Genomic DNA, 24674 nt, shown 5'->3' with positions numbered 1-24674 from the left:
GTTTGCCAGAACAAACATGCTGAATTGGTCAGTCTGAGGACTTAATTAGAGTATATTTAGGCGTGACAACATCTAACATTGGGGAATTTGAGTGGAAAGTGTTACGACAATTTAGTACGTACCTTACAGTAACAGGACAAATCATTTGACTCCATTACTTTCAATACAATACTGTATAAAATGTTTCATTATTTCATTAGTTTTAACAGTTGTATGGTATTCTCAATGGATGGATCAATCGTAAGAAAAATACACTCTGTTGTACTGAATGAAATCTCATATTTGCTCTGAAGAAACTTCTGCCAGGACAGAGACAGAAGGTACAAGCATTTCAGCTGCTTAATATTAAAATGGCTAAGTGCATTGGCCACTCACAATTTGAATCAGGTAGCATCTTTCAAATTTAGACACGGCCAAAAGTAACAAGATTTTTTTAAAAACTGTGACCAGGTTCAATATTACAGTATTGACATTATTATTGTCAATAATTGAAAACTGAAAAAATATAATCCTTTCTTTTCCAGCTGAAATGCTTCTGTGAGATGGGAAAGATGGGTTATACACAATACATACATAGATATTAACATTATCCCAGACAGGGGAGGCACTCCGGGGCAGCATGCTGCGGGACGTCGTCGTGTTGCTGGTGTAGCTGCTCTGATTACTCACGCTGCTGTGGGATTCCACCTGTCGCGTCTCATGCCGTAAAAATACCTCTTCCTGTTTCTGCTGTGAGAACTGCTGTGGCACCGATGCCTTGATGGACTCTTCAGCGGCCATGAGGGACCGTTCCAGTTCCTCCAGGCGGGTTGCTGTACTGATGCCATCAGTCTTGTCCTTGGATACTTTCTCTTGTGTCTGGCTAACTGCACCTAGAAATCATAGGAAGACCATGCAGATGTGTGAGTCCTCAAAAATGGTCTTATACACACACAGACCTATTTTGTTTTTATTCTTCATCCCATTTATATGTAAAATAAATACTGTCAAGTAATGATGAACATGTCGTGAGTGTGAAATCTGTAATCTATCTAATGATAGTGTAAACAAATATCATATAATTAACGTAGTTTAATGTAGATCAATATTAAAACTTGATTTATTATAATAATCAAGTAGGAATTGATTCAACATGCATGATAGATCCTTACAAATTTTTAGAAGCCATTCAAGCTGACAGGTCTACTTAACAACATGAAATATAACCAGAAATTTAATCACAAAAAGATTTCATTTTCTACCAATATATTATAAAATCGCACACATCACTCACTGAGAAATAGTTATTAGTTAATACCCAGTTTCTATGTGATAGTTTCACGATCTAGAAGATGGCTAGAGAGAACTACCTGTGCATGCAGAAAAACTATTCTACTGATTGAGGACACTTTCAAAACCACTGCCAAGGCTGACTTGTCTCCCTTCTTATAGGTTATCTCCCTTTATGCTTATCCTTTTTTCCTATAATCATCTAAAAGTTCTCAAAAACTTCTGAAAACATTTCCACTACAAAAAACCATATCATAATATGAACCAAAAACATAAGGAATCAATGAAATTTCATTAGATAAAAATGATTAATGATGTCTGATGCACCAGTAAAATCATGACTGTAGACATATGAACATAAAAGATGTTGTACATCACAAAGATTAGACTATTTAACAACAACCACATGTATTCGATTATTGAAAGGTTTACAGATATGCTTTTCTTTTGTTTTTAAAATACAAAAACAAGGATAATAATTTAGAAAAGTATTATGACGTTTCCTCTGGATTGGTAAATATCACTTAAAAACAAGAAATCTTCAACTTCAGATCACTTGCATTCAAGTCAGCAAATAACTTTAAAAGTTCTGTACAACAACTTCACAATGTCAAGTGATTGTGATTATGCAACAATGAAATTCTGTGATTATTGTCATGACTACTTACTTGGTCCCCGGTGGACAAAGACTTCCGTTACATAATGTTGTTGTGTTTGAGGTGCAACAGGCTCTGGCGCCATCTGAACCGGAGGCTGCTGCTGCCGGGTCATACTGTCATCATCCTGGTGTATGTGCTTGATGGTGCGGTATGTCGTGAAGGATGCCTGCTGAAGACCCTGCTGTTCTGGTGACAACGCTCTTGGTGAATGACTGGCACTGTATGAACGAGGGATTGATTGAGGTGCAAAGTCCCGGTCATAGAGTGTCTCCGACGCCTGACGTTGAAGAGGACGCTGCTGTTGGGGTTGCCAGCTGCTGCTACTGTTTGATCGAGATCGCATAAACTCCTTGCTACTGGTTCGAACTGGAGGGGTCACAGGGGGTGCTGAAATCATAGACCTCTGAAGCGTTGGGGAGGGGGGTGGTTTGTTAGATACGCTACGGTTGTAAGACTGACGTGATTCTGAGTAAGCCTGAGAGTATGTGTTGAAATGGTTGTCTGTTGGTGACATCTGCTGACGCATATTGTATGGTTGAGTGTCATTTGACCAGAAACCATCGTGGCTCTGACTTCGCTGAGGGGGGTTGTACGATTGGACATTTGTAGGTGAAACTGGCCCATTTGCTACAGGTGTTTTGTAAGTTTCCATCACTGCTTGTTCCTCCGCTTCATTCTGTGTGCGTCGTGTATAGTATTTGTTCTGGGCAGAACGCAGCTCAGACACAAGTTGCCTCTCTTGTGGAGACCGAACTTCTTTCTTTGCCCTGAGCTTCTCTTGCTGCTGCTGCAACCATGATGCATTATCAACCTCTCGCTGCTGCAAACTGGAACCATCTAACGTGTGATAGGAATATTCATTGTATTTATTTTCATAATCAGTCCTGTATGGCAGAGTATGAACACGTCCAGGAGGACTTTGCATTCTGGGCATATTTTCCGCATTTCGGATTAGTTCTTTTTCTAAAGGTTGCACAGTTTTCCCCTCAATTGTTGGGGAGGTGGCAGTGTATGAAAAAGCGTTTTTAGGAACACCAGGTTTGCGAAGGTCCTGTTCACCGCCAGCTGTGATCGTGTAATGGTGTTTTTCTTCCTTGGCTCCAGGAACTTTGTACGTCACTTCCGCTCTCTGAATAGAAACATTCTGATTTGGACTTCGCTGATTAGAGTCTATCGTGTTATATGTAGTGAATGTTCGTGTTGTTGTGGTAATGGTTGAAGCACTGGCATCTTTTGGACTTGTTGGACTGGAGGATACAAATACCTGATCCTGTAACAGGTCACTTAATAGTTCATCTAGCTGTGTACGCTCATCTAATGCTTTCACTGTTTGTTTGGGCATTGTGCTTGATCCGTAATTTGTCTTAGAAGATTGGACACTAGACCTGTAACTTGGTGAAATCACTTCGTTCACATTCGAGTTGTACTGCGAATGGCTTTGGTGGCTTTGGTGGCTTTGACTGACAGATGTAGCTGGAATACAATTATCAGGATCATAAGTAAAGTGGAAATTAAACTTCAGAGCTGATTAAAATGCCCATATTTGCAGTGATACATGCTGATTTCATTATCAGTGGACCCACAAAATCATGAAACTCTCATTTAATAGCACACGACGATGTTCCAGCCATAGACATATCTTTTGAGCCTCATCTCTCGCAGAACATGACAAGACCAGTCCTAAAAAGAGCCATAACTATATATTTTCTAAGTATAATATCCAACACACATGGTTGAAGTCAAAATATGTTATATTCATGATAAAAAATTAAAAAATTGTGGAAAAAATTACAGAGGCAGTCACTTTTCTCTGCAAGGTATACTGGAATCTATAATAAGACTATGCTTGTTCTCTTCTGGGCAAAACCATGATCACATGTATGCAGATGAACTATTCCAGCAATAGTTGCTTTGTTATAAGTACCCCATGCATTCAGTATGGGTCACAAAGGGTAGTCCTCTCAAGGCTGATATCACATCCATCTATCCATCCTCCATCACATGTATACATTACATACATACACATATATACCTCTGTTTCTGTTATCAATTAGTCACATCACACATACAAGTCCTTAACACAAATACAAGGTCAGACACCTCTTCAACTATCTGGACGACACAGTTAGTTACGCAGCTATATGGGCGGTACTTCACAATAAACAGTCAGTAAGCACAGACAAGTCTACGATGTGCTACCTGGACCATTATCTGACATAGGGCTGGGTAACACTGCATTGATCAGGGTAGAGTTTCCAGATCTGCAATTATCTTGAATTATTACCAAAACATATTCAAGTCGTCCTAAACTGAGATAAAAACAGAAATTCCTGGGAAAACATTTTCCTGTAAGTATGATGACCGGATGAGCAGGTGTAGAAGATATAAACAAATTTGAATGAAAGCTGCCTCTTAACTACTTTGACAGGAAAAAAGAATTATGAGAGCTTGGCACTGGCATCGTAAGATTAAGGCAAAAGTAGCAGGGGCTAAAAGCAGAACATAACGAATGCTTAATACTTGGCAGATTAAAAGCGCAAAAATTAATTGTAAGAACATAACAGCATTTTCACATATAACAAATAAGTGCAAATTAAAATTATAAGAAATATAATGTACAAGGACATGCTGCAATTAAGATTGTCTCCATTTAAAAAATATTCCCACAAAAATTACAATGATTACTGGTATATATTACAAGTATGATGTGCTTGTATTTTGACAAACAGAATCCTTTTTCTTGTAGACATCAATTAAACCTTTAGTTTAAAGTGTGAAACAAATTAAGATTATTAATAGCTACTTGTAAATTAGTAAAATGTTACTAGAATCTACCATGAACACAAGAGTATCCATGACAGTAACTTAATTGCAAGGCGATGTATGTTTGTTCATGCAACATGTCCTTTCTTTGACACATAAGTGCAAATTAATGTTGTAAGAAACCATATAAGACATGCAGTCACCATGGAGATCAGAGGATGTGGAAATACCAGAGTCGAGGCTGGAGGTCAGGGAACCATTTTGCATGGGTCCATTATGAAGCACGGATGATGAGGTGGATTGGTTCTCGATTCGTTTCTTGTTTACCGTGGCATACAAACTTCCATCTATTGGGCCCTGCTCGTGCTCGACCTTTGACACACGAACTTTGCTTATTCCTTCGGGTGGTATTCCGTTTTCATTAATATCAGCTGAAAGGATTAAACACCATGCGGTTATGGATTTTGGAAATTTTGAATTCTGTAAACAGAAATTGATTGACATTCATATTCCTGTTGACAGAAACTTGACCAAATTTGAAATTAGTGTAAGAAACGAATTCATGGCTGTTAAGTATATGGTCAAATGTCCAAATATGAAACAACAGTTGAACTTTTTCAGCGGTCAGAGCATGCTTGTTGGAACATATAAAATCCTTAAGTTGCAATGAACATTTGTTAGGCCTAACAAGCCAACAAAGCAAAAAGCCTTATCTAGGCTACAAAAGCTACCAGTTAATGATCAAATGCAATTTAGATGAACACAAACAACATTAATATTCAAATTTACATGAATATTAATAGAATGATTGGACCAGTCAAGTGACAGCAGCATATATGATGGTGCACGATCATCAAAAAGCTCTTGAAGGTCTTGAAGGTCTTACATGAGATGATGGGACAGATTTTGAATGATGGCGCGTTAACAATGTGATGGTGCAGATTGATTGCTGAAGCAAAACAGATTTGGTCCATGCTAAAGTTTGGTCCGGTCTTCCCAAAGTAATGTGCAAATGTCACCAACCCACCAAGACCGTATGAAGGTGAAATTTGAAATAATAAGTTGTTAGGAGAACTATATAAATCTGTGCTGGTGCAATGATTGGAACAGTAAACTCATCTCTGTCAGCTATGAAACCATCTGTTAAAGATAACTCCACTTATTAAACATACCACAGCACCACCCCTTCTTAAGACATTAACTCCCCTGTCACAGCACTTACTCAATATGATTGGAAGCATCTGACAGAGATGAAGTTTCAAATACCAATCATTGCATCACTACAACTTCTTAAAATAAAACTCCTCTACAGAGAACTACATACTGTCATCGATGACCTTGCGGAAGTTCTCGTAGCTGTCTGAACGGATTAGGTTGTCTTCTCCGTCGTCCACTGGTACTGTCACATCAGATTTAAACCCTGAGACTGAATTCAAGGAAATCATTCAGGTTTATTATCAATATCTAAAACAAGTGAAGCAGTCAATAATACATGCCTGTATGATAACTGTACTAGGGGACAGGGGACAATAACAAACAATCAGTTTGGTGTAAATAGGGACTGTAGACAAGAACTGACAACAGTGCCTAACTATAACTGAAGAAAAGTGTTGTCAATAATGCCTCACTACTACTGTGGAAGACAAGAGTTGTCAACAGATACCTTAACTCCATCACTTCTGCTGACATTTGAGCTCTGATTATCTAGGGAGTACGATGTGACATTAGAGTTTTGGTTGTTAATCTCTCTAAATAAGGTCACATTGTCAAATACTCATCATAATAATTACTTACTTAAACTTCCAAATATAGACAATGAAGAACCACATACAGAAAATTGCACCCACCAGGACAGAATGTTGCATCTCAAATGCAACCAACCAATATCTTGCCTGGATAAATCATTTTATTGTCAAAACTCCAGACAAGAGCTACCAGAAGCACAATTAAAAGTTCAGGAATGAGTGCACTGAGTGAGTTGTGTTTAACAGTATTTAGTCATATTATGGTACGTCAGCTTGATGCAGGAGGAAAGCAGTAATGCAGGTCCAAGATGTTTACCACTTTGGAAACCTCAGTGGGTATATGTATGTGCTAATGAACCTAGAAACATAATCAGGGCAACTTGGGGATTCTAAGTTATCTAACCCATGATCCTAGGGTTCTGGCATGTCTGAGGGTTGCATCTCTGCACAGCAAATAAAGTTGCCTGGACATTGGGCCAGACATCCTCCAATAATACTTAAAGCAGCATGGTCTGTATTCAATAAAGTCATCTCTCAATTGTCCTTGACATATGCTTGGAGTCCTTGAGTCCATGTGATTTCTTTAAATTGAGCTTAATATTTAATGTCAAGAGTGAATAATTTTGTTCATTACACAAGATTGAAGTATTTCTATGATATATAAGATCCACACGTCAGGGTAATAACAAATACGAAAATAGAACCAAATGGGTTTGTAGCTCACTAACGTACAGTCAGGTGAGCTAAAAACATAAATAGTCAACTACATGTATTCTTAAACTATCTCATCAGATGAGCTATCAAATTCTGTAATGAAACCCTAATGTTTTGGAGCCCCCATAGACCTCCCCATGATTGTCATCTTCCATACTTCCTCTAATCATATCACATTTCTCACATCCATTTATCTGTGCCACCACAAGACTATTGTACCCCTTTGCATAGGACCTCAAATCCAGAAACATGTTCCAACCCTTCCAATTTCACTTTCAGCTGAACATTCAGTTACATACTGTTGAAACAGTTGCAGATCAAAACTGCCAAACTCCTTGCACAGGAGACATGTGTTTGTCTTCATGGATGCCTGCCATGAAAGAAGCTACACATAGTTGGACAGCCAGGCAGTAGGGAAGACTTCAGCAGCCTGGAATCTGTGGACTCCTGAGGCAGACTTGTCTTATCTACCTCCCTGCTGGGGGCCTCTACACCTCTCCCCAACCAGTCAACACTTCCTGTTTGTTCTCACTAGTGCTCATTGCTTCCATGAAGGTGCGTAATATCTCAGTCTGGCTGGTTAATTAAGGGAAGTAAATGAGCTTATTCAGTCAGGCCAAGCAAGAGCCAGACATCACTTGGAATACAATGGCTGTACTGCATGTACTTGAACTTCAATAGGGTTTTCAATCAGTCATTCCAATTTTCCAATTCATAAAATGTTCTTCTACTCCACCAATGAAACATCTAAGACTTCTTACCAGTAGAACTACAATCAATATTAGTGATTCACCATCCCAATTTTCACAGATCAAAATGTATAACAACAGCCCTGTATAAATTGAATGATGCCATTCAACTTTCAAGGTTAAATTACGAAATGATGTAACTATGGAAACTGTCTGAGCTTGGTCCAACTGTAGAAGTGTGGGCTTGGTTAACCTTGATCTATTACACGTGGTCACAGGACATATCAGCTTTCAACAGCATGGGTGGTTCTGATATCTATATGTGGGTCACATTTATTACCTATATAAATTACACGGCTTGGCAAACATATATTTCCCCTTATTTCACAAAAGTAGCAGCCTCTAGTTTGATATGGATCTCAGTCTAATGACAATAGTAGTATCTCAGTCTAATGATGCTAGCATATGTAAGACCACTTTTAAAATTTGGCAAATTATTGGGGAATAATTTAGGAAAATGTTTTCAAGAAAAACCTTAATATATTTTCACCGGTAATGTTTGTACTTGGCAATTTCACCACTATGAACTGTAAACATAACCAAGAACACAGGCTTTTGTTTGCTAATTGTTGCTGAACTCAGTGATATGAACCATGTCATAAACAGTTGAGAGACTAACATTTAACCTCAGAAATTGATTTATCTTCAAAATAAATAATATCCAAATGGAGAACAGAACAATGCTTCATTTCCTAGAGCTGAGGCAATCTAGATTTGCCAAATCATTCTGACTTGAACTGGATTCCTTTCTCAGTTTGTCCCAAGGGTCTGGGAGACAGACTGAAACAGCTGATTCCATGCTGACATCCAAATGGTTTGCAGAGTTTGAATTGTGACTATGTTACCGACAACCAAGTGATGTGTTCCAAAAATGGGCAACCACCTCCCAGTAAGTCTAAAACTGTTTGCTGCCAAACACTCAGCCTTAATAGCAGTCTACATAAACATACTTTATCATTTACTTGTAGATTTCATATGTTGATTTCATTCTGAGTGACAAGCCAAGTCCCTGACAAGATTTAGAACATTCCGTCCCATACCTTATCATGTTTATTTCAGCTACGCTCGGCTGCAGTTTTTGTTCTTCTAACTATGTCCTAATACTGTTGGCAGGACCACAATCAGTGCATACCACCACCCAGTGCATCTTTGTAAACCAATCTATTTACAAAAAAATGTGCTGCTAAAAATGGGAGAGGCATCATCAAGGTTCACCTTCATTGTGAAGGTGAGTCAGCACTGAGAAAAGACTGCCACTAACAAACACTTGCAGATTTGGTCGCACAGTTCTATACACATATGCCAAGAGTCGGAAACGGTGGGATGTTGCAGCAATGCTACTTCATGTTGATGTGCAATAATTAGTTTTTGCCCCCTTCAACCCTTCCATGAAATGTATGTGTTATTGTTATTGGCAACTGTACAAGGGAATCAGTAAACAAGCCCTGTTAAACTGCTCTGAAATTTTAGTTGAGGTCATACATGAAACTTGTAATGATTTTTCTGTTTAGTTTTGCTAGGTAGTATTAGTCCGTCTGCAGTCTTGGTTAAGACGTTTGGATGTTTAGCTAGCAAGACAAAACAGTAATAGTGTTCTTTGGCAACCACTAATGCTAGAATGTTGTTTTTTACTGGAGCTCACGGTCTGTGTAATTAATTTGGGTCACTTTGACCTAGTGGAATCATTTGCTATTTGAGGTAGAACACAAGAAGGGAATACTGAAGTAGACCCAACCTGTATACATATTTAGATACTGGAATAGCCTTTCGAATATTAGTTTCCAGATCAAGTAAGATAAGATAAAATAGAATATATTTACTGCAAAAAACATTTAATCATGGAACAGAGGCAATTTTGTAGACATACACATGATCAATTGACACAAACATAAATGTAGAGCGTACTTACAGAAGAAGTAAAGGAAACAGAATATAACATACATTACATTACATTACATTACATTGAAATTGAAAACATGGTGACAGATATTATTTATGGTGTTGAAGTCATTATTTGCTATAATCAATATATGGCACAATAAGAACAAAGTCGTTGATTTAAAGGTACTGAAGTGTGGAGTGTCTTCCTAATTCAATATTTAGTTTGATGTCACTTTGGCGGAGTTTAGAAAGATGAACACAACATTTTCTGTGGCTGAGATCTGTATGTCCAGTATGGACTCAAGATCTATGTGTTGATCATTGTGCCTACCGTCTTGCTAGACAAACCAGTTATACATTAAGAAGTAGAAGAACATAGACGTTCTCCCCTGCTAGACACTAGTTATACATTAAGTAGTAGAAGGACATAGAAGTTCTTTCCTGCTGGACACAGTAGTTATACATAATACAGTAGAAGGACATAGAAGTTCTCCCCCCCTGGACACACTAGTTATACATAATACAGTAGAAGGACATAGACATTCTCCCCTGCTGGACACACTAGTTATACATTAAGAAGTAGAAGAACATAGACGTTCTCCCCCGCTGGACACACTAGTTATACATTAAGTAGTAGAAGGACATAGAAGTTCTCCCCTGCTGGACACACTAGTTCTACATTATACAGTAGAAGGACATAGAAGTTCTCCCCCGCTGACCACATTAGTTCTACATTATACAGTAGAAGGACATAGAAGTTCTCCCCCGCTGAACACACTAGTTATACATTATACAGTAGAAGGACATAAAAGTACTCCCCTGCTGGACACACTAGTTATACATTATACAGTAGAAGGACATAGAAGTTCTCCCCCGCTGACCACATTAGTTCTACATTATACAGTAGAAGGACATAGAAGTTCTCCCCCGCTGAACACACTAGTTATACATTAAGTAGTAGAAGGACATAGAAGTTCTCCCCTGCTGGACACACTAGTTATACATTATACAGTAGAAGGACATAAAAGTACTCCCCTGCTGGACACACTAGTTATACATTATACAGTAGAAGGACATAGAAGTTCTACCCCGCTGAACACACTAGTTATACATTATACAGTAGAAGGACATAGAAGTACTCCCCTGCTGGACACACTAGTTATACATTATACAGTAGAAGGACATAGAAGTTCTACCCCGCTGAACACACTAGTTATACATTATACAGTAGAAGGACATAGAAGTACTCCCCTGCTGGACACACTAGTTATACATTATACAGTAGAAGGACATAGAAGTTCTACCCCGCTGAACACACTAGTTATACATTATACAGTAGAAGGACATAGAAGTTCTCCCCTGCTGGACACACTAGTTATACATGATACAGTAGAAGGACATAGAAGTTCTCCCCTGCTGAACACACTAGTTATACATTATACAGTAGAAGGACATAGAAGTTCTCCCCCTCTGGACACACTAGTTATACATTATACAGTAGAAGGACATAGACATTCTCCCCTGCTGGACACACTAGTTATACATTATACAGTAGAAGGACATAGACATTCTCCCCCGCTGGACACACTAGTTATACATTATACAGTAGAAGGACATAGACATTCTCCCCTGCTGGACACACTAGTTATACATTATACAGTAGAAGGACATAGAAGTTCTCCCCTGCTGGACACACTAGTTATACATTATACAGTAGAAGGACATAGAAGTTCTACCCCACTGAACACACTAGTTATACATTATACAGTAGAAGGACATAGAAGTTCTACCCCGCTGGACACACTAGTTATACATTATACAGTTGAAGGACATAGAAGTTCTACCCCGCTGGACACACTAGTTATACATTATACAACAGAAGGATATGGAGGTTCTCCCCTGCTGGACACACTAGTTATACATTATACAACAGAAGGATATGGAGGTTCTCCCCCGCTGGACACACTAGTTATACATTATACAGTAGAAGGACATAGAAGTACTCCCCTGCTGGACACACTAGTTATACATTAAGTAGTAGAAGGACATAGACGTTCTCCCCCGCTGACCACATTAGTTCTACATTATACAGTAGAAGGACATAGACATTCTCCCCTGCTGGACACACTAGTTATACATTATACAGTAGAAGGTCATAGAAGTTCTCCCCTGCTGGACACACTAGTTATACATTATACAGTAGAAGGACATAGAAGTTCTACCCCGCTGGACACACTAGTTATACATTATACAGTTGAAGGACATAGAAGTTCTACCCCGCTGGACACACTAGTTATACATTATACAACAGAAGGATATGGAGGTTCTCCCCTGATGGACACACTAGTTATACATTATACAGTAGAAGGACATAGAAGTTCTCCCCTGCTGGACACACTAGTTATACATTATACAGTTGAAGGACATAGAAGTTCTACCCCGCTGGACACACTAGTTATACATTATACAGTAGAAGGACATAGAAGTACTCCCCTGCTGGACACACTAGTTATACATTATACAACAGAAGGATATGGAGGTTCTCCCCCGCTGGACACACTAGTTATACATTATACAACAGAAGGATATGGAGGTTCTCCCCCGCTGGACACACTAGTTATACATTATACAACAGAAGGATATGGAGGTTCTCCCTCGCTGGACACACTAGTTATACATTATACAACAGAAGGATATGGAGGTTCTCCCCCGCTGGACACACTAGTTATACATTATACAACAGAAGGATATGGAGGTTCTCCCCCGCTGGACACACTAGTTATACATTATACAACAGAAGGATATGGAGGTTCTCCCCTGCTGGACACACTAGTTATACATTATACAACAGAAGGATATGGAGGTTCTCCCCCGCTGGACACACTAGTTATACATTATACAACAGAAGGATATGGAGGTTCTCCCCTGCTGGACACACTAGTTATACATTATACAACAGAAGGATATGGAGGTTCTCCCCCGCTGGACACACTAGTTATACATTATACAACAGAAGGATATGGAGGTTCTCCCCTGCTGGACACACTAGTTATACATTAAGTAGAAGAAGGACATGGAGGTTCTCCCCCGCTGGACACACTAGTTATACATTATACAGTAGAAGGACATAGACATTCTCCCCCGCTGGACACACTAGTTATACATAATACAGTAGAAGGACATAGAAGTTCTCCCCCGCTGGACACACTAGTTATACATTATACAGTAGAAGGACATGGAGGTTCTCCCCCGCTGGACACACTAGTTATACATTATACAACAGAAGGATATGGAGGTTCTCCCCTGCTGGACACACTAGTTATACATTAAGTAGAAGAAGGACATGGAGGTTCTCTCCTGCTGGACACACTAGTTATACATTATACAGTAGAAGGACAGAGAAGTACTCACCTGAAACCAAACCATCAGACCGTGGACCAAACACAAATTCTACTTTTCCTGAATCGGGGAACCGAGGATCTGAAACATGAACATACAGATGCAAAATGAATACTATGTAAAATACAAAATGCATGCCAACATCCGAAACACACTGTTGAACTAACCATGAGCTATATGTTCATAAAGTTTCCATTTTGAACCTGGTGCTCTAAATATGAACAGAGTGCTAACTTACCTAATTATTTAAATATGTCAGCTACACAAGACAGAAAATCTCTGGTGTATGTCTTGATAATATCGACACATGCACTGAATGCCTATCTTGTTGCAGAGAAATAAACTCCAAGTCTTGTCGCTGTCCATAACAACGAGATGAAGAGCAACGAGCACTTGAACCTCACAGCATGAACAAAGTCAGTGGAAACTGATTTGATTCTGGTATTATGGTACTACCCAGGCATTCCAAACAGAATCAGTGCTGTCAGAGTATAATTTGATTAACATTTGTGGCCAGTCAAACAGTGGAATCAATGTACAACATGTACCTGATTTATTTGAAACTTATTTTAATGCCATTTAAGCAGCACAACTCAAAATTATGTTCCTGTACTGACATTCTGCTGAGACTGTCCAGTCCTGTTTGAAAATGATAGCTTATGTGATATCATGTCCTACTTTTATCATTAACCTCCCAACAGAGCCTGCACAGTTATGTTAATGCCAGCAGCCTGACTGCCCATCTAGTGTATGGCCTTTACTCACATGTGCATACACACTGACATCTGGAGAGGTGGGGTGGGGGAGAGGAAGGGAGGGAGGGCACCGTGGAGGTTGCAGAAATCAGGTCACATGAATCACATTTGACGCCATCCACCCAAATTCAAAACAAATCTTGGAAACACTTCTAGCAACAATTGATAAACCTGTACAAATGTGATTCTCATTACAATTGAGATTTCTGGCAGATTCTGAGCATCAAAGAGTTTGACTGTATGTAGTGGGAGTCTGACATTTGCTGTGGGTGTTGGTGTACTTGTTTCAACCTGTAGGTATCAAGACCAGTATTCTGCACAACACATACAATAACTTCACAAAAACATCCCTGGCAAAAACCCTGGCTTCCTCTACCCTACCCAATTCTGTTAGACCAAATATCTTAGTACAATCATATAAATCCATATTATCAACATGTCAATGCATCAGGCATATCATTTTAGGGAGACCTAATTGGTTTCAAAGGTTTCAACAAGTCTCATTGAAATAAACATATGTTACATGATTTGTATCATGCATATAACCATGTTCTAGGTGTTATTATTTTGATTTCATGATCATGACATTACCTGTTTCCACATGAACACACCAATGAGAAACTTGCCTTCACACTCCTAGAGGTATCCCAGAAGGCAGATATGCAATCCAACGAACTTGTCACAAAACACACAACTTAGTCCTTAATCCATCCTCAAAATACATGATATCACTTCACATCCTTCTACAATGAAGAAATAATTCCAGACGAAACAAAACTACTTTATCCGAGGAGTTTAGGCTCTGAGCAGCCAAGCCATGAGAACTCACAAAACTTCCCCCTCTCAGAGATAGTTCCAAGATGGCCGACATCCATGGATCACCGTGGCAACCCCAAGAGTTGCCACTTGTGAGGAACCTGTTGATAGTGGGATGGTGTCAGGCATTGGGAATGCTGCTGTACAGATCTGCATCCCGTTCTGGACTCAGCAGAGGGGGTGATTATACCTCCCCTTTATAGCGCCATGGGTTGGGCAATCATGTCTCTGGCCAATTCTCCATCTGCTGTTGTCAGTTATTATTACAATAATGGCTACTAGCTCTGTGATAACAGATCATAGGATAAGAGACTTTAGGTGTTGTGTTTTAGCCTCAGGTGGGCACAGCTAGTGGAGGAATGGGGTGTAATACGGAAAGTATGGTGAAACCATAGACCTGATGAACTATTCCTCGAACATGTCAGTTTCTTATGTAAAATATCAGATAAGAAATCTATGATGCCTGACTGCATCTATGACAGGAAAGTATGTGGTTTGTAGATACTCAGACAAACTTGGGAATACGCTCATTCAAGAAAGTTCTCTATCAGCCATCAGAAAACCAATATTTATTTATATTAGTTCCATATTTTCCTTAGATAAGTTATTTCCTAGATAAGTAATTTCAACAGACTGTATCTCTTCTGACTGTAACAGCCACTTTCTGAGAACCAACGGCAGGTGATCTCACCAGGTATAAATCGCAGCAAACCAGTAATCCTGAAACTATGTTGATGGCTGAATTGTTGGAACCGCTCCCATATGTCAACTTCCAATCCACTTTCAGAACACTACATTAGACAGTCAAAATGAAACTCACCACCTCCAACAATTTCAGTTGTGAACAACACTATAGGATTTAAATGGAACAAGTATATGGTTGATATTCAGTAACTGTCTCATGCTGACAGAAATAGCATGCCACCAAATTAGCTCACGTCTTGATGAATCAGTCCCTCTTCTGCCCCATCACTAGCTTAATGGCATGAAAGGTCATAGCAAAGGAGCCATTTATTTCCTGGAGGGCCCTTGCTTCCCTCCCTCCAGCTTTGATATATACGTAGCTATAGCTGGTCCACAATCCATAACATGATAGAACATTCCAACACCCCAAACTGCGGAACCTGTTGGCTTTGTCGGAACTTGTGTGCTGACGTTGTCAGGATTACCCACTCAAAGGAATTGTCAGAGAAGACATTTCACCACATTTATTTCCTGACCAGGGTTGGCTGAGAAATAAGCTGTTGAAATGATAAGAGCTGACAAATCCAAACAGAGACTTACAGCGGTTACCAGTTATCAAGAGTCTTGCCCACCTGCAGTCCCATTTAATTGAGAATCTAGGCTAACCTATAACATTGGATTTCTTGGGATAGCCACAAATCCTCAAGTGCTCAATTCAATTCTTTGCAATTTGAACATCTGCTGAAAAGGCCTTATGATAATTCAATAGTCAAACTACTGCACCCTAAATATTGAAGTAAAAAATCTCAAAAAGAGTCTCTCTCTATATATACACATCAAATACAAACTATCTTCAAACCATGAAAAGAAGCTGTCAGCTACATTATCTAACTTACTGTATTACAGTTTCCAAGTATTCCAACTGATCGAGGCAGGTGGTCATACACAGGCATTCAGATCCTGAATGTATAGCTATCTGCAGCAAGATAATGGAAACAGTTAACTTCAGTATGTAGAAGCCACCTAGGCCACATTTCCTCTTGTGTTACACTCAGCTACCCATCAGCACTGGGACATTTTATTGCACCTTGGGTGAAAGGTGAAAAAGAAAGGGCTCAGTAGTCCCTGCAGACAAATCCCTGTAACCCAACACCAGAGTAGCTATTCTCTCTTGTTGGGTGTTTGTAGAGGCAAGTGAACCATAGAGATATGCAACTACAGTATGATACAGGACAATGTGGAGACGGCTGATGTGCAACACATATGGGAAGTCTTGCATACACTGTAGAACAGAAATAACTACCTCTTACAGATAACTTTTCTGAGACGAATTTAGTTGGAGTGCTAAGTAAGGATAAGATATATGGATGAACAACTGCTTTATTACAACACCCTTCCTAATTGTAACAGAGTTGTTCAGGACACTGCTGATGTGCAACACACTGGAGAAGTGGGTACCATGTAGAGCAGAAATAATCACCTTTTACACACCACTGTGGAGACCACTGACCACAGATCAGAACAGTGGGTACCAAGTAGAGCAGAAATAATCACCTTTTACACACCACTGTGGAGACCACTGACCACAGATTAGAAAATTGGGTACTATGTAGAGCAGAAATAATCACCTATTACACACCACTGTGGAGACCACTGACCACAGATTAGAACAGTGGGTACTATGCAGAGCAGAAATAATCACCTTTTACACACCACTGTGGAGACCACTGACCATAGATTAGAAAATTGGGTACTATGTAGAGCAGAAATAATCACCTATTACACACCACTGTGGAGACCACTGACCACAGATTAGAACAGTGGGTACCAAGTAGAGCAGAAATAATCACCTTTTACACACCACTGTGGAGACCACTGACCACACAGATTAGAACATTGGGTACTATGTAGAGCAGAAATAATCACCTTTTACACACCACTGTGGAGACCACTGACCACACAGATTAGAACATTGGGTACCAAGTAGAGCAGAAATAATCACCTTTTACACACCACTGTGGAGACCACTGACCACACAGATTAGAACATTGGGTACCAAGTAGAGCAGAAATAATCACCTTTTACACACCACTGTGGAGACCACTGACCACAGATTAGAACATTGGGTACCAAGTAGAGCAGAAATAATCACCTTTTACACACCACTGTGGAGACCACTGACCACAGATTAGAAAATTGGGTACTATGTAGAGCAGAAATAATCACCTTTTACACACCACTGTGGAGACCACTGACCACACAGATTAGAACAGTGGGCACTATGCAGAGCTGAAGACCTACCTGTTACATGAAAATGGGAAGACTACTGACATATAACACACAGTAGAGAAGGGGCACAATGCAGAGTGGAAAAACATTTAACTGCTGATATTCAACACATTTGGCAATATTTGGGAACCGTGTAGAACAGAAATCACTACTCAGCATTGATGCAAGGCACTAATTAAGATATCTCATTTCACACAACAGACAATGAGCATGTCTCTGGGGTGTTCCTTCTCACAGAATCAATCACATTACGGAAGTGCTACAGCAAACTGCCCTGTACAAGATGACAGTGTACAACAACCACTTGTCACAAATGATGAGTCAGCAGTGCCTATGGGAACATCAGAAACAAGACAGAAACCATGAAAGTTGTACATAAGTACTCTACCTTGAAGGAACAGTCAGACATACCACACACTGATGGACCTGCAATGTGTAAGTTTCCCCATACACTGGGATACTAGTATGTAACACATTGAACAGAGAAAGAGCACCTGCTTCCCAACAGGGGCCAGTGGATGCAGCACATAGGTAGGAGGAGACCAGATCAGACAGGTATGCAGGGTGTATCAGTGGTACCACCTGGACACAGGGAGATGGAAGGAAGACAAGGCTAACTCACATGCTGCTATGTATACAGTATTGACTATAACCTAGTGAAGGAGCCACACAGCAGTGGACAATAATATTGGTGTTTCCATTTTGACACATATGAAGTCAGTAGCCTGAAAGTCTGTACACAGATATAACGTAAACGGGTAGAGCGAACAAACGGATACGACGATCTGTTAAAAAATCCCTGATTTATCTATTAGATATATAAAATCATATAGAATTTACGTACATAACAAACTCTCTACAGCGAACTAACGTATATATATAGCGAACTGATATCTGATCACCAACAGGGCCCATCTCCACTAATTAGTCACATGTATAGCGAACGGAGAAACTCACTCAGTGTCAAGTGTCACTGACAATTGGCTGTATGCAATTAGCGGTGAATCAACACAATCGTGGTGAATCAAAACACAATCACTGGTGATGATTCGACCTTGTTAAACTTGCATTATGTTAATCTTACCTGTCCATGTAATTTGGACCAGTCTTGTCTGTAAAACAAACATTGATCCTATCATTGGGTACTTTTTAACTTAATTCCCGGTAGATATGGGAGGAAACGTGTATAAACGTGTATGTGTATTGTGTTTTGTTTTAGCCGAGATGGTGGAAGTCTCTGAGCAAAATCGTATATAACAAACAAGGTATATAACGAAGTGATTTCTCCGGTCCCTCGTAGTTCGTTATATCCATGCTCTATTGTATGTCTAAATACATACAGTAAATAACTAAGCTTCTAAAAGATACATATCCAGTGACAGTATTTCTTCTGCATGGATGTGCTGTAATGCTTCCTTAACACCATACTGGCACTGTAAGGATATTGTAAGTACCTGAGTCAATGTATTATGAATATATTCTGATCAGTAAGTGCAGTGAGCACGTGTTTGTAACTGACCTGTTACAGTAATGTGTGACCCAACAAGCACTAGGGAACAGCACATGTGCATAACACACAGTTACATAATGCACCACATACTGAGGGCATGCGTGTGCATGTCAGTGCCAAGGAGTATGTTACAGCCTAACTGAGGTACTAACTATGTACACTGCAGATGTTTGGTGAGTTAACATTCTGGGGTAGAACTCATAACACTGAAAGGAGAACACAGTTGAAACATTCTATACTGCATTAAGAAGAGAACGTGTTAAGTGTCTAATGAAAATATGTTAACCCACTTTGGGTGAATCAGGGTAAATAACATACTTTATAACCTATACCAGTTGAACTAGTGAGTGAATGTGACATAGCACTGCCCAGCACTAATGATGGCATCTGTTGGGTCCATCAGGGAAGCAGCGTAGTAAAGAGTACTGCCAACTGAAGAAGATCCTTTCCAGAACACTGACCTCGCTTATCATGCATCAGGGGAGCATTCATTTTTATGTAAACATACAAGAAAACAGACATGTACACAAAAACATGTGTGTCCACCAGTACCCTGAGTGCATGTGTTGATGGGGTGCACATTAAGCATATGCACTTACCTCCAGCAGTATAATGAAGGGGTGCAGTGAGTGGATCATGCTGTGTGCAATAATGCTGCAATCATACCATGAGATGCGACACCCAAGAAATGACCCTTATGAAATGAGCCATGAGGTAAAGACACAATGAGATGTAATGCTAGTAAGCAATCTGTCCACGTCAGGGCAACCAGGGCAATACATCTTTTGATGTCAGAATTTACATAAATACAAGGTAAAGACAATCCACCCAGTCGAGTCAATGATGATGGTATTTGGTCATAAGGCATTCTACACCGAATCTACACTAAATATGGGAACAGACTTTGTGGACAAGCAGCAGGTGCATCTAGGTACTGGCCTGCCTGTCTGACCAATTGACTGAAAGGGTTTCCCAGATGAGCAGTTTCGCATTTGACAGAGCCAAATGTACATGATGTATAACAATAATTCCATCATGGGTAATGACATTCTGGTCTGGTCACTGGCTTGGCAACTTCAGTGTGTTAGGCTTACACTCCTGCTCCCAACCATGCATGCCAACATCCTGATGCTAACAAGGCGGCCCAGCTCAGTCTGACTGAAGTCAGCAGAACCAAGGATGAATATGGGAAGGATCCTGGCAACTTGTATTACCAAATGGTACAAGACACAATAATTTCTCCTTTTGAATTCATACAGGAGTGTCTGCAAGCATAGATTTTCACACATTCTGAAATCAAAACTTTTTCTTTCTTTGATGCATATATACACTGATCATATAAGTCATAGAACTAAGTTGTATGTGTGATGCAAAACTAGAAATAATTTTGTCAAAACAGGTTCACTCTTCAAGAAGTACATCCCAAATATTGGATGCAAATTATTCTTCGGTCCTGGAACTTGAAATTGGTTCAGCCAAGAGATGCTCCTGTATCTTGCTACCCCAGCAGTAGACATATGATGTGTCGACCAGCACGAGCCACAAGGAGGAGGCTGGGGAACAACTTCCTCTCTATCACAACTTTATCACACAGCTCTACACTTCAGATATAGCTTCCTGTCATTCATCGATCAATGTCAGACCTCAAAAGCTTCCTCAGTATATGTGTATCAGGTACAAGCAGTGCTTGTAACAGATGTCATAATATTATTTCATGCAACATTTCCAGTGGTTCCCGTCCCATATTTCAACTTATCCTCAAATGTCTGATAGAGAAGTCTGATTGAAAAGGGTGGGTTTTAGCATCGTGTTTCATGTTGAGTGTTTGCCCATCCACAAGAAGTGCAGCCTTCAGACATGTAATCAGTGAGATAAGTGACTAAGCAAGTACTGAAGCCGCCTACAACCTTGAAACACAGGAACATTTCAGTAGAATATGTACTATAAACAATGAACTACAGCAATCAGTTCATCTCATGAATTACCATGGGTCCAATGTCAGGTAATTAGCATTACAATCTGAAGTCATATCTTTTTCATTAATCAACTGAATTACGAGGTTAAGATTCTTGATTCACACACTTTTCACACATCTTTACAAAAGTTCGACACAGCTTGAAGTAAATACTTGGATAAGAGTGATAACTGATACCCAGATTAAGGCTACAAATATATTTCCACTTAACACATTCCCTGTCAGTTCTGAATGGAGTATACACAAATAGTACAGGGTTGGTGGGGTGAAAACAAAGTCAGAAGACACACTAATGTAGCCAGACATTGGAGGAGAGTCATTAGACTGCCATTAACTCCAAGAACTAGTCATACTCAACTGAACTCTAATCCAGACATCAACAAGATAACACAGTCTTTGACAGAATTTTCCATAATGCTTGTCTTAGTTTGGCTGCTACCAAGGAGAATTCTGGGGTTTAAACATACAAGATACATGATATTTCCTGTGATGGTCAATGAAAATGAAGAAAGCTCACCATTGATTGCATCGTCCAGCTCCTGCTTGGTGAAGACAAGGTTGTAGTCGGAGATAGCACAGGTGTGGAACTGACACCTCCAGATCATCTCGCGCTGTCCTGTGCGGGTCTTCTTGTGGTAGCACTTCATCAGGATGTCACCTCGCAGTGGGATGCCAGGGGATATCGAGATGCATACCTTCTGCATGTTGTCTGTCACATTGCTGTCAAGTGGAGAATGTTTTATTACATACAGACCATTGATTCATGCTGGTGACAGCAGCGAGTGGTTTTAGTACCTCATGGGAAGTCAACGAAGGTTGTGTGTATCAGGAGACAACACCACTATGTTTGTGCTATCCAGTTGGTCTACGGCTGTTGTTACTTTGGTTAACCATAACATATCTCCAATCTATCTTTCTTAGAAAAGAGTAAACAATTAGTGTGTTCTGGCCATCAAGGCCACAACATACATTCTACAACAATGCAGGATGCACTATATTAAATTGGTAATTGTGTGTGCATTAGCTATTGTTTTAATGAAGACAAGTTTTTGTTTGTTGTTTAACGCCACACTCAGCAATATTCCAGCTATATGATGGTGCTCTGTAAATACTAGACAATCCAGTGATTGATGTCATTAGCATCGATCCACGCAATTGGGTTACAATGATCCCATTAGTCGCCTCTTATGACAAGCATTGGTTGCTGAAGACCTCTTCTATCCCGGATCTTCAGTTAATCCCGGTTAATGAAGACAAGTAATCTGCTACACAGAGTGGGCATCACAAGATTAATGATACACACCTCCTCAAATCACTGTGTGATCATGTCTGTATCACATCATGCATCAATACTTGGATAAGTACCAAAAGACTGGGTTAAAACACACCGCACAGTCTGGGGTAAAAAGTGTTTCTAATCATAATCAACTTTTATGGATCTCTGCATGAACCATAATTTAAGCATAATAAAAATAACCAGATACTATCAAAACTGATTGCACTTATTGATTTTTTTACACCACAAAATCTAGAGATGCTTCTGCATCTAATTCACGGATCCAGTAAAGTCAGTCTGTTTTATTTCACACAGCATGACCCATCGATAGCTATTCATTGTCTTGGCATCCCACATGAACAAACTGGCTCCAGAAAAACAATGGATGACTGCAATTTTACAACAAGGCAATGTGGATAATTTAAACAATGAAGTATAGCTCCAACACGAAATACCACATGTTTGATTACTTAGGAGTGACATACTGCTATCCTGAAGCATGTGTTCTGATATAATATTCAACATAAAGAGAATGTTATACCTACAATGCACATCATTTTTATACTAATGCTGACTACCTAAACACATGACTATATTAAAATAGGTTGTGGATGTTTCAAAATGTGCGTTCAAACATTGGCATGTTTATATTCAAGCAGTGAATCATCATTCACTTGGTCCCAATTTAAGTGCAATTGTCACACCCTCTCCCTCCTCCCAAGTTTTCACTGCAGCATTGGTATCTTTCCCAGTATTTTGGTACAGATATATTCTTCCTCCCTTATTCCTCTCTCATACATCACGTGATAACAACCTGCTGCACTACTTTAATGTGTCAACCAGGGAATGCTTAAATACTTTGAAACTAAAAACAACACTTGATTGATATGTTGTGAAGCTATTATTTTCATTTGCTAATAAGTAAATGTATCTTACAGAGACCAATACCAAATAGAAGTAGTTAATAAAAATACCTTGTGTCACCTTGCTTTGGGAAAAATGTAACATAGATAAAGTTTATCAGGAAGTGATTGTGTTAATTCCTTTTATGGGATCGTATTTTCAAGGTTATCCTATCCCACTGGCATCAACATTCCGAGGGTAGTCCTCTGCCCTGGTAGCATTCACTGTTGGAGAGAAGTCCGGGTCCTTCAGCCAGCTACAGTATCTGCCATGTAACTGAGGGTGGTGTGTTGGGAGTGAGGGTCTGATGTAACTGAGGGTGGTGTGTTGGGTGTGAGGGTCTGATGTAACTGAGGGTGGTGTGTTGGATGTGAGGGTCTGATGTAACTGAGGGTGGTGTGTTGGATGTGAGGGTCTGATGTAACTGAGGGTGGTGTGTTGGGAGTGAGGGTCTGATGTAACTGAGGGTGGTGTGTTGGGTGTGAGGGTCTGATGTAACTGAGGGTGGTGTGTTGGGTGTGAGGGTCTGATGTAACTGAGGGTGGTGTGTTGGATGTGAGGGTCTGATGTAACTGAGGGTGGTGTGTTGGGTGTGAGGGTCTGATGTAACTGAGGGTGGTGTGTTGGGTGTGAGGGTCTGATGTAACTGAGGGTGGTGTGTTGGATGTGAGGGTCTGATGTAACTGAGGGTGGTGTGTTGGGTGTGAGGGTCTGATGTAACTGAGGGTGGTGTGTTGGATGGGAGTGTCTGATGTAACTGAGGGTGGTGTGTTGGATGTGAGGGTCTGATGTAACTGAGGGTGGTGTGTTGGGTGTGAGGGTCTGATGTAACTGAGGGTGGTGTGTTGGGAGTGAGGGTCTGATGTAACAGAAGATGGTGTGTTGGATGTGAGGGTCTGATGTAACTGAGGGTGGTGTGTTGGATGTGAGGGTCTGATGTAACTGAGGGTGGTGTGTTGGGTGTGAGGGTCTGATGTAACTGAGGGTGGTGTGTTGGGTGTGAGGGTCTGATGTAACTGAGGGTGGTGTGTTGGGAGTGAGGGTCTGATGTAACAGAAGATGGTGTGTTGGATGTGAGGGTCTGATGTAACTGAGGGTGGTGTGTTGGGTGTAAGGGTCTGATGTAACTGAGGGTGGTGTGTTGGGTGTGAGGGTCTGATGTAACTGAGGGTGGTGTGTTGGGTGTGAGGGTCTGATGTAACTGAGGGTGGTGTGTTTGGTGAGAAGGTCTGATGTAACTGAGGGTGGTATGTTTGGTGAGAGGGTCTGATGTAACTGAGGGTGGTG

General features: G+C 40.1%; 1 protein-coding gene across 21 annotated transcripts in view; it reads right to left on the bottom strand.

The window, feature by feature from the left end:
* The window catches only part of LOC139473536 (tensin-3-like), a 258760-nt gene that overhangs the window by 15978 nt on the left and 218108 nt on the right, over window positions 1-24674 (bottom strand). For 18 of the 21 annotated variants that reach the window (XM_071256156.1, XM_071256160.1, XM_071256155.1 and 15 more), the window contains 6 exons: window positions 21726-21928; window positions 13192-13260; window positions 6016-6117; window positions 4895-5122; window positions 1938-3401; window positions 574-872 (listed from right to left, as the gene is read on the bottom strand). In XM_071256156.1, coding sequence (XP_071112257.1) covers window positions 574-872; window positions 1938-3401; window positions 4895-5122; window positions 6016-6117; window positions 13192-13260; window positions 21726-21928 — 2365 coding nt within the window. The remainder of the gene's footprint in view (window positions 1-573; window positions 873-1937; window positions 3402-4894; window positions 5123-6015; window positions 6118-13191; window positions 13261-21725; window positions 21929-24674) is intronic. The other 3 variants (XM_071256164.1, XM_071256159.1, XM_071256169.1) reach the window with 3 other exon arrangements.

Source organism: Haliotis cracherodii, unplaced genomic scaffold, assembly GCF_022045235.1.
Source record: "Haliotis cracherodii isolate W230 unplaced genomic scaffold, xgHalCrac1.p SCAF_29, whole genome shotgun sequence".
In the NCBI taxonomy this organism is placed as follows: domain Eukaryota; kingdom Metazoa; phylum Mollusca; class Gastropoda; order Lepetellida; family Haliotidae; genus Haliotis; species Haliotis cracherodii.
The sequence above is the reverse complement of the archived record's forward strand: the minus strand, read 5'-3'. Positions and strand labels throughout refer to the sequence as shown.